This window comes from Gallus gallus, chromosome 7 (genome assembly GCF_016699485.2).
Source record: "Gallus gallus isolate bGalGal1 chromosome 7, bGalGal1.mat.broiler.GRCg7b, whole genome shotgun sequence".
NCBI lineage: Eukaryota > Metazoa > Chordata > Aves > Galliformes > Phasianidae > Gallus > Gallus gallus.
In genome coordinates, this window is record NC_052538.1 from 3,245,577 (window position 1) to 3,257,834 (window position 12,258).

The following is a 12,258-nucleotide window of genomic DNA, read 5'->3' on the forward strand; positions in this document are numbered from 1 at the left end:
TGCGCTCTGTTTTGGACAAGAAAGAGTCCCTTCTCCTTTTCTCCGCCTAATCTGAGGGTGTTTAAACACCGAGCAATGTCACCTTTATGTTCAGATTAGCTTTTATCACACAATCACAAACTGTAACTGACAACTGATCTCACGATGCCTACCAATTCCACGTTTAAATCTAGATACAGGCAAACTGCATTCCATCAGACTGTCACCTGGCTTTACTTACAACCTCAGTGGCAGGTAGTTTTAGCCATGACTTTTCAACCCGCTCTGCCCAGCCTGCAGTTAGGTGAGTACCTTAGCATGTTGCTAGGTGACTCAAAGCTGTTCACCATCTTCACCAAATGAGAGCCACAGTTCCCAGCCATGAGCAGAATAGACGTCCCACTGATCAAGGGGTGCTGTTGAGAACGACTGTGCTATTATGATGAATCAAAACCGAGCAGTGATTTAAATAATTTAGGAGAACAATGACATTTCTCTTATTTTCCCCATAAATTACTAAGAAATCTGCTTTAACTCCCTGTTCATACAGCTGACTGGGAATAAATACTGAAATGCCACTAACTGCAGCGTCAATACAGAGGCTTTCCATGGGTCGCTCACCCCGTAAAACTGAAAGTCCATCTGATATCTGCTGTGATACTTTAAGGCTGAGATTGTTCTCTTCTGCCACAACATGAGGAAGGAACACTTGTTAAAAGCTTGCACAGCGACTCTGTTTTGAGGCTTGTGCTTTAAGTAAACGGATTAATGTTCCTTGTAAAATATTCCAAGTCAGGCCTCACGTAATGCGGATCGATTCATCTGTGACAGAAAGCCAGTAAAATCCACTAGATGGGACCCACAGGTGAAGCCAGTTCATCAAGCAAAAGAACAATCATCTTTATAAACTTATCATATTTCCTGTTTTCTTTGCAAAGATTAATATTTTGCTTCAAGTAAAGAAAACCAGCCCGGTAATGACCACAGGTGCTGATGGACTGTTCTGAAACCAAACCCATCAACATTAGCTCAAAGAGCCTCTCTCTGCATAAAGCATTCCTATTAGAGGCTATAAACTCAACCCGCAGCACACAGCCTTCTCTGCAACCAGCTGGAGTCAACAGGCTCTACAATTATTTGTGTATGAGAAATTATTAATTAGAACACATGCTTTTCTCAAACAGAGCTACAAAGTGCATTCTGCTGCAGGACATCATATGCTGAGAGACCACTTGGTCTAGCAGCACTGATTTGTGCTCATGAGCACCACATTAAAGCAGCCTGAGGCTTGGGGAGCTGGAGAACTACACAATGTAGTGTCTGTATTAAATCAGTAGTCAACCAAAACTTGACTGGGGCTGGGTAACACAGAGTGTACCTCCTAGCATAAAACTGACCACAGGCACTGACCACAGACAGTCCCTGCAGATTCTATAATGCTTTCATCACTGTAATATTTTGGTACCCAGTGTATATTCCAAAAACCCATCAGTAAAGCGTTATCTGTACTGAGCCATTCAGCATACAAATACTGAAACCCATGCACAACCACATGAAATCCTCAGTCTCTGTGTAGCTGTCTCTCTTGATCACTCCTTGGAAAACCAGCCTTACCTGAGAGTCTTTCAGGAGACTGAAGCAGCACAGCACAGTTTCAGTCAGTGTCTAAGTGGTTGTGAACAGCAGGCTCTTTCCTGTTCCAGCCTGGAATCCAATGGGACACTGCTTGCTTGCACAAGCTCCAGGAATATTTCACAGCAATGAACTTTCAAGGACTGCACTGGGGATGAAGCCTGAGATTGTCACAGGCTGCCTCTCTCCAAAATCTTTCTGACTCATGCTTCTCAGCATGCACATTAGGACAGTCCCAGTTCCCATTCCTGCCCTGGTTCTGCACCTAAAGTCCTATGTGCAACCTGGCTAAGGTGAACAAGCCTCTTCACATCGGTGAGCAGTCAGCCTAAGGTAAGTTCAGCACCGGACACTGGCAGAGCTGGGAAAAAAGCCATACAAAATGGGACATGATAAACTGATGAGAACAGAACTGTCACGCTGCGTTCCTGATCTTCAAGTATCTTGTCATATCCAATCAGGTGTTTTGTGATAAACGCAGAGCTTACGTGGGTTTCAGCTGAGCTCTATTTAACAAGGGGTGGCATTAAATCATCTCTGAGACCTATGTTTGAGATCAAAGTCAGAGCGAACAGAGGATTTGTAGGTTGCATTTTAACTGCATTTGGAAATCTGCCCCCATATGACGTGCTTGTAGAGAGGATTAAGACTTTTGCTTTCAAAGTCTAAAACATATTAACATTTCATTCCACACTGGCATAAATGCTCTCCAATACTGGAGATATAAGTGCCTCCCAATGACCACAACGCTGTTGTTAACTGGAACATGCATTTTTGCTTCTCCTCATGACAGTTTCTAAATACGTACAATTCATCTTTGTAGAGCACAGGATGGAGTAAATGTGGCCAAGGCTTGTAAGTACCAAGCAAAATCAAAGTTGATAAAGATTAGGGCATAAGGAATTGGTTTCTGAGCATTACTGGCAGGACAAGGGGAAATGATTTTTAAGTTGAAGGAGGGATGATTTAGGTTGGATGGCAGGGGGAAGTTCTTGACTATGAGGGTGCTGAGGTGCTGGAATGGGCTGTCAGAGAGGCTGTGGATGCCCCATCCCTGGAGGTGTTCAAGGCCAGGTTGGATGGGGCCCTGGGCAGCCTGGTCTGGTATTAAAAGTGGAGGCTGGGGGCAGGGATGGAGTTTCACAGCCCCTCAAGGGCCCTTCCAACCTGGGCCATTCTGTGATTTATCACTATAATATTACAAGGATACCATCGTATCTGTTTAAATGCCTTACATAAACTATATCAACTGTTAAAAAGTGTCATTTGATTATGAGGAAAAAAAACTCATAGGTAGAAGAAAAACTGAGATCCTCTTTTTGATGCAAAGCTTGTGCAGGACCATTCCTACACCTGGACATGCCCTTGAAGTCTATACCTGTAACACAGCAGTCCTCTCCAGTAGATCTTACACTACCAAAAGGAAAAGAGAGAAATAAGTGAATCTTGCAACTCCTCTTGATTTTAATTCAGTCATCACACTATCAGCAGTGACCCTACAGGACACTCAAAAGAAAAAACAAATAAAAATAATTTTAAAAATTCAGCTTTGAATATTACCCCCAGCTTCTGTTCTCAGCTCCGATGATGCTTTGCGTGTGTCTACGTACACAGCAACCTCTGAGCATCCTGACAGTCACAGATGTGACTTGATTAGAAGAACAGCTTGCGTCCGTGGCAAGGATATGGCTCAGCATAACCTAGTCTCCGCAACAGCTGTTTTACTGCAATTATTGTGAAGTACAGTATGGCCCACATAAAGGCCAATGATGATTTAGTAAAACAGCTCTGCTTTCTCTTGAATTTCAGTATGCTACAACATTCCAGGATTTATTGCAGGTACTGCCTCATCCAAATATTTAAATACTTCTACTCCAGTAGCTATTAAATGCTCTGAATGGAGCACACCCAGCATCCAGGGTAAAAGCACACATGAACAGACATCTACATATCAGCCCCTCTGGCAGACAGCAGACCCTGCCGACCTTCTGTGCATTTTATGTCACAACTTTGAGGCCCACTTGGGCTCAGGACAGAGAAAGTTCAAACATCCCCCCCAGGTTCCCCACTATAACTGAGGAAAGGGAGAGGGATCGCCTCTCATCACGCTTGAAAAATGTATGTATTTGCAGCGTTCAAGTGAGGTGTACAAAACAGTTAATGAAACCAACTAGAGGGAATACATACACACATTGTTATAGCCTAGTAATTTTTCTAACCAACATTTTCTTGGTAAGGGAAAAGAACTCCTTCATTTTCAATGTCTGCTGTTTAAAAGATGACTGATATGTCCCAGAGCATGCAATTTGGACATCTGGAGTCTGATCCGCTGGCTGATCCCAAAAATCCAAATAGAGACAGTTTGCACCAAGTTGAAGTAGTGGAACGGCACTGAACCTAACCTGCACCCAAGTCATTTATGTGCTGAGGGTATCACTGCCACAAAGAAGGGAAAAATTAGCTACAGGTGTTGGGGCTGTTTTGAAGCAAGGATGCCGTCTCTGCAATCTGTACTTTGTGATCCTTACTGAGATTGAGACTGCATTTATCAGCATCCAGTGGTCCATTTTTAATGCAATACTCTTTTCTTCCTTTCCTGCGAGGAACCATGAAAGGCAGGGAAAGAGCTAATTTCTGAAACCTTCATGTTTCTTTAAGGAAGACTGGGACACAACAAACAGCGTCAAATACGCCATATGGATCAGCTACCACTACTACTAGAATGCGAAACCTTATTTCCATCACAGAATGACAGAACTGTAGGGGCTGGAAGGGACCTATTGAGATCGAGTCCATCCTGAGTTCTTTTCTTTACCTTTCTTTCTCCTCCTTTTTTCCCCTCCTGTACATCACTGCCCTCATTTTCTTTTGCCAATTCTCAATCTTATCCCAACCTGATACTATTCTTTTGCCATGTTCCTTCCCGAAGCTTCCTAAAACACCAGCTTCTCAGAGTCCTCCCAAGAACTACTCCATCATTTGATACCTTACTGCGTCCAGAGGATTCAACCTTGCTTTCTCTGCAATTCAAGTCTTGATACTTCAGTGATCAAAACCCATTTTTTCTGCACACAAATGCCTACCAGTCATAGTTAGTTCTGCTATCAGAAAGAAGCTTGGCCTAGCAGACCTCCTTAGCGCTCTTACAATTTTAGCTTTCCTGCAACTGGGACCCTACTACTATAGCAGTAGTTCAACGTGTTTCCAGGCCCAGCCCCAGGCTTCACAGCCAACAGACACCACTTCAACCACACCACTGCCCAGAATCCTGTACAAGAAGCAGGGAGACCTACACGCCATTAATACTGCAGCCCAATGCTTCACAGATTTACATTACAGAAGAGAAGCAAAGTAAGCTGAAGTAACAGAAAGAAGGAGCTGCATGGGAAATAAGTTTGCTACTAAGATCTCTCCTTCTCACTATTTGAACACAGGTATTTGAAACTCATCTAAAAAGTCCCAAAATACAGGTAATTCATGTGACATTCCACCACATCACTGTTACGTGACTTTACTGCATGACAAGAAAAAAATGATAGTAAGATCAATTTATTTGGTCTGATGGCTTGATTTACTCTCACGAGTAACATTCCTGCACAGTCACAGTTATTTGTGATAATGCTTTCGCATATGGTATCTGCTGTAATACTGCTTTCCACAGCAAGCACAGCTAGCTTGGACAAATGTTAGCTAATTGCTTCTAAACTAGAGCTGGTTTCATTAGTTTAGCAATTTATGTTTTCAGGCTATATACAGGTAAAACCGGAGAACATCTTATCAAATCTTATGAGGTTCAACAAAGCTAAGCACGACATCTTGTACTGGGTCATGACAACTACTACTATCAGTACAAGCTGGGGTATGAAAGGATAGAAAATAGCCCTGCCTACAAGGACCTGGGGGTACAGGTGGATGGGAAGCTGGCCATGAGCCAGCAATGTGCCCTCCCAGCCCAGGAAGCCAACCATACCCTGGGCTGCATCAGTGGAAGCATTGCCAGCAGGGTGAGGGAGGTGATCTCACTCCTTTACTCTGCACTGGTGAGACTTCACCTGGAATACTGCATCCAGATGTGGACTCCTCAGCTCAGGAAAGATGAGGGACTTGTTGGAGCGATCCCAGGGATGCAACACCTCCCCTGCAAGGACAGACTGAGAGCTGGGGCTGTGCAGCCTGGAGAAGAGAAGGCTATGGGGAGAGGTGAGAGCGGCCTGTCAGTATCTCAAGGGAAGCTAAAATAAAGAACAGGATAGACCCGTTAGCAGGGTCTGTTGTGACAGGACAAGGGGAAATGGCTTCAAGGTAAAAGAAGGGAGATTTAGACTGGATATAAGAAGGTTTGTTGGGGTTTTTTGTGTCATTGGAACAGGCTACCCAGAGAGGCAGTAGATCCCTGAAGACTGTCAACCTGATCTAGCTGCAGATGCCCCTGTTCACTGCAGAGGTATTAGACTAGAAGGCCTCTTAGCATCCCTCCCAACTCAGAAGATTCTATGAGATTCCAAACCATAATTTCCATTTATGCAAAAACAAATGAAGATAAACTGTATTATCATTACTACTTTTGACCTAGAGCTGGAAAAGCTGTTCCAAATTTACTGAGAAACAGATCTTATGTGAAAGGAAAAAAAGGTAATATCATTTGCAGACTTCACATGCAAGCTCTTATCTGCATTAAGCGTTCTACGTTTAATCGTTCAAAGAAGTATTTAAGTGATTTTAAATAGGCAGTGGAAAAAGTGTGCATATGGGGAGAAATCCTGCAAGATTTTATTGATACTAGAAATGAATAAATCTATTCCTAACTCCAATTTTGGCCCCTTTCTACAGCAGATTGCACCAAGACACTAACTTTGATCTGAAGAGACCTCATTAAGTAGACTTGCACTGTAGGTATGCTTTTAAAAACCGTACAGTGCCATCAACCTACTGTTCAAAGGGACTCCAACCAAGAGCTTTCCGTTTGCTGCAAGAACTGCAGCTCCTTTAACACCAGATGGGCTGTGGTGATTAAGCCAAAATGCAGAGAATTAAGTCTTGGTTGGACTCTGAACTGAAATTCATCTGTCACGTAAACTGTCTAAACATGAAAGAGTGACAAATCCCACATTATGCAGGTAGATTGGAACTAAGACCACGAGCTTTAGTTCTAATTTATTATATATTAAATATTAATGAATTATTAGGAAACCATTCAGAGAGGTTTAAACAACTCCACATCTTGCGTATTTCTCAAGCTCTTTAAATGTATTTTTAATAATAGATAATTAATTTATAACAACATTAAATCTAAATTAAATCCTCATTTCAAGCCATAAAAGAAACCCACAGGAGAGTGGTGAGATATATACTGTTACTCTATAATAAGGTCACATCCTCACGATACCATTCCACTACTGCATCATATACTCTTTGTATAGCCAAACCAGTACCAACACACAACACAAGGCTTATGTGGGTTGATAAGAAAGGTGGTAGCCCTATTGCAGAGGCTGTGTGTTAGTTCCCATTCTAACATATCATTTTCAACTTGGAATTTCCCAAACAGTTGCCTTTCAGTAGAGACCTGTTGTACCTGGTCTACCCACTTCTTACTTTCCCTGCTCCTAAGATGCAGGAACAATAATTTACCCAGTTTTCAGAACCAAGAGTTTCCTTGTTGTAAATGTATTTCTAAATACTGCTGTGAGCTGTGAAATATCTAAAAGAAAAAAGGAAGTAAATAGCTTTTATTAAGGAGCATCCTCAAAGATGCTGCCAGGTTTAACTAAATGCCTGAGAGAATTCTAAGGCTCGGTAATTATCATACTTAGTTAATGATGCGTATTTTCCATATCTCCGTTAATCCTGCTGTTAAGGTAGGGCTGACTACACACATACAGCTCACCAAGCTGGACTGTGTACTGAAGCCACAGAGGAGCAGGATTTAATGAATGCACGTCATGAAGCATAGGAATAAAAGGGACTATAAATTTCATGACGTCCCCGTGTCCTGAACAGACCAAACATACATCATCACCATACATTTCTGCAAGAAACCTGTTTGCTTTTTAAGACTGAGCACTGCACTGAAGTTCTTTCAGAGCTCACCAGCTGCATAAGGTGCAAGGGTTGGGATACTCCATACCATATAGGAAATACTGCCAGTCCTATATCCACAAATCAATAGGATGGGCCAGCTTGTATGGTTTCACTGTAGCATTTCTCTGTCTGACATGCACTGCTAGGCAATAATAAATTACTTAAATCCATCAAACAACAGCTCTGCTGCTGAGAATCATGGTCTGTGTGCAGTAACCATCTTGATACACAGCAAGAGCATTTCACTCATGTTATACTGTTTGTAAAATCAATTACAACAACCAACAAAACTTGCCTTATTCAATCCTGTGCGCTCTCAACAGGATCCTTAAACTACTGGAGCCACAGAATGCATTTTAAGAAGCGCATTATGACAGTTGCCTCTGGTTCCTTCACTCTCCCCCACACAAAGGGGGATTCACATGTATTCCTCCCAAAGCTGCAGGCAGTGAGATGTTGTGACAGTAAGCATGCCCACAGCAAAGGTCTGTTTAAAAACAGTTCATTAGCAGCAATTCTCACACAAAAATAGAGGTTTCTCTGTCTATCACAAATGGATCACTTGAAAGCTCTATTCAACCCACACAGACAGGACAAGAAACAGTAGTTTCCAAGTCTTATACATATGAAATTAAAAAGGAATTAAAAACGTTTCTTTGACTTTGTTCTGATACAGCATCAGAGAGCTCCATATTAGAAGTTTCTCAAGAGCAGCATCTTTTATCATTCAAGTTAAGTAATGCTGCTTAGTTTGTACCCAAAGAACCCATTTCTCCTCTTACTTTATACAGCGATTCTCCACTTCTTTCCCTCCAGAAGTGACTATAATTATTCTCTAAAAATAGAGAACATATGGAACGCTTTCCTCCAAGCAATAGAACAGAGCTCCATAAAAGCAATGAACATTAACAGTTTATTAGAGGTGGTTTCCCTTCCCCACCATCTAGTCGGAGTGGCTGCGAAATGCTACCAAAGCCATACTGTGTGAGGGTACAAAACAGCTGTGAAAGGATTTGCCTGCATTACATGGGCTTTATTGTTAATTAGCTCATGTACACACACAGTACATAAAAATGGCTTTTTTTTTTCCATTTAGGAAGTGGTGATTTGTTGAGAGAACGTCCTTTGTTGATACAAAGCTAGAACTAGGATTGTAATTGGAGTTAACACCTACCCTCCATTGCATGTAGCCACTTGACAACAGCAGTCCTGACTACTTCGTTTCTGTTAGTTAAAAGGAGAATGTGACATTTCCTTAAGGTATAAACAAAGACATCAGATTACTCAGATCAGTGACATTAAGGTGCTAGTTGTTCCCTATCATAACAGCCACACGCTTCTAATTACATCTTCAGATCTACCATCTCCCAAGACATCAGAAAACCACAAAATTCACTCCTCTTAACAATCTCTTCTAAGTTCTGTGAATTACAGGAAGAATAAATCATTCAGAATTCATACTTCAGGCCAAAAACTTTATCCAAGGTCTAGCTCCAATAACCAAATTAACCAAACTTGTCTGAGTAGGAGCGCACAGAGCATCCAGCCTTGCAGAACCAACAAGTCATTTTCCTAATGGTTGATGGAGCACTACTGTAACAATTTATCTATCTTCAGTTAAGGCAACCATTACTAGCTCCTTGAAATAGACATACTTCTCTTTTAGTTCTTTGTGCTGCACTCAGCACGTTTTTTTTCTGCACCCAGACCCTCTAAGAGCTATGCTGATCCACTCAAAGGAACTGCTGGCGACAAGCAAGAGAAGGCATGGGGCAGAGCACTGCTCCAGTAAGCGGGTAGGAAAAGGGAAGTGCTAATACCATGGGAAATCCTAGCCTCCACCCTCTCTCTCTGGTGATTTCTAGGAAAGGGTACCCCAAACTAACAGCCCATAGCCATCATCTCATACCTTCTTGGACAGACAGCAGCAGGAGGAGCTACAGGTGGCCCTTGCATCCTCTGTGTTCCCTGTGCTGAGATCCCTCAGGAAGGAGGCAGAAAGGGAAGCAAAGCAGCAGCAGTGCTAGTCTCGTGCCAGCCAAGGGCTCCACTTGGCATGGGAAAGGCAGCAAGGCCTGCCCCGCTCCTCTGGAACCCTGTACCAGCCAGATATGCTGCAGAGGTCAGCCAGAAAGCTTGCTCAGCAAGCTGACTCAGGCAGCCACTTGCAGTAGAACAACACTGCGATGGGACCACTATGCACTGAGCACAGTATAAAGACAGAACATATCACAAGCATAGAAAGGCCTTCTTTGCCGCAGTGAATTGAGAGTTGTTACAACAATAGTCAGAATGAGTAACTAACAGCAAAGAGGCACTTGTTTCTCCCATGACTTCCAGCCACTTGGACTGGCTCTCTTACGGTGATATTCACTCCTTCGAAGACTGCACTCAGGCTGTCAGTTAAGAATATGGTGAAAGACTTTGTGATGATAAACTTATATTGAAAATAAATGCAGGTTCTCACAGGAAAATGACAAGATCACAAGACCTAGCATATCATCTAAGAGTAATCTAAAATACATTAATAATCTATTGTACTGCCTAGAGAAAACAGTCTAACAGCCCTTATCAGTGGAAATGAAGAGATAAAAGGGTTTCTTTCACCCTTTGGGCAGCACTCTAATGAAGTCCAGTTTTGGGGTTTTCAAACATAAGCACTGGGGACCAAGCGTAAGCAGAAGAGCTAATATTTCACCTGTCCTTTGGAAACAAGCCACACGATGCACACGTGAACATTAAAATTCCCCTCCTCTTCTATCAGGCTCTTACAAAAGCCATTATTACAAAGTCAATGGATCAGGGCAGAACCCATCTGCAATTCAAGTCCATGTGACAACGGTGAAACTAAAATAATTCATTCACTGGAGTGAGTCTGTAGGTCTAGGGATACTCCATGACTTGTAAAGGGACAAGAAGGTTCCATCTCAAGTATATAATACATCCATCTTTTTATCTACACTCCTGCTTGCTCTCTTAATGAGAAGTATCACTTTTGCCAGTGCAGTTTTGCCCATTTTTAGCCAAAACAAAATGTATCACATTCACAAACAAAATACAGAACTTCACATATCTACTAAATATAGAAGTGTAAAAGCACTAAAATTTCCTTTCTGGGTTTAAAATGCAAAGAATACCACCATTTCATCACATTTGCAGTGCACTAGCTTTCCCTAAGTTAAACTCAGTCAACTTGAAACAGACAAAATCCATGAACTCAAAGCAACATTTGATGGTCCTTCTCCCCTTGTACTCCTGAACCAAGGTGGAAATGCTTTGCCTGAGCAAGGTAAAATATCTGCTTTAACGCTCACCAACCTGACTGTTTTCCTACCCGCGTAGTAGATTCAGATGAACTGAGACATCCACAACGTAAAATATGACATGAATATTGCCCGCTAACCCCTGGCTTAAGCCTGACACCTTGTGAGACACCACTTCCTTTAGTGTTGTGGCCTCACATCTAAGATCCCAGGGTCCAGTCACTTACTGTGATCAACAGCAGTCATTGGCTTCAATGAGTACTTGGCAGTACCCACAGAGGCTTAACTGCTAACAGAACGTTTCTGATACAAACATAAGCTTTGGAGTTGCACCACTTGAATTCAACTGTCAACAAGGTCTGAGCAACTTTTGGGCAAACATTAGGTGCCACACTTCAAAAGCTTCTCTTGAAATGACTCAATAACGAAGCTGATTGAAAGGATACATCTCTTATCTAATCCTAGCTCATGACAGTAACCCCAGAGCCTGGAAGTCATACTAACCAGTTTGAATCTCAATCAACTTAATGGCTATGAAGGACTTTGACAGAAACGACACAGAGTATAACTGCAATGCTTTGGGATTTCTCCTGCTTGTTTTGATCATATTTACTAGAAAACAAAATTGCTGAAAGGCTACAATGTTTTGAGTGCATTAAGAAACATATTTCTGTAGAAAATTTCATGAAATTAACTGGCTTTGAAAATGTAAGTAAACCTCAGTGTTCTTAAGTAAGACGTGCCTCTGCACGAGTTATATTCTCCCCATACTCTGCACTTGGGAACAAACTGGATAGTATGACATTCCTATGGTAACCAGGGAAGAACCTCGTGTACAAAAATGGAGAAGTGGTGGATGTTACCTAGCATGTTGTGGTAAAGTGGACTGTCGTGTCCATGGATAGTAAATGCAGTCATGACTAGCGGGACCTCTACACCTGCAGGCAATTACAGAACAAAAGACGTCATTTGCCATTCACAAGGACATGCACACGCATGCGCCCTTGTCCACACGTGGAGGATGGAAGACACACAGGGAACGCTCACGCAGCAAGTACCTATCCATCAGGCCAACGCAGTCCTCGATACGCGGACCTATGCACCTGCAGCAAATCCACATTGAGAACAAGAAGAGAAAGAGAAAATGGTTATTTGCAGATTTAAGCAGCAGAAATCCCCTCTTTGTGACACACTCTTAATTATAATTCTAAAGAGAGACTCGAGTCACCACAAAATTATAGATTGTGACAAAAACAAGCCTGTGGAAGGAACAATAATAGCAACATAACCAGCACTGCAAAGT

At 42.2% G+C, this 12,258-nt stretch overlaps 1 protein-coding gene across 8 annotated transcripts in view; it reads right to left on the reverse strand.

Moving 5' to 3' along the window:
- The window catches only part of ERBB4 (erb-b2 receptor tyrosine kinase 4), a 491,485-nt gene that overhangs the window by 111,927 nt on the left and 367,300 nt on the right, over positions 1 to 12,258 (reverse strand). For 6 of the 8 annotated variants that reach the window (XM_015289117.4, XM_015289115.4, XM_046943423.1 and 3 more), the window contains 1 exon segment: positions 11,819 to 11,893. In XM_015289117.4, coding sequence (XP_015144603.1) covers positions 11,819 to 11,893 — 75 coding nt within the window. 8 annotated transcript variants of the gene reach the window in all.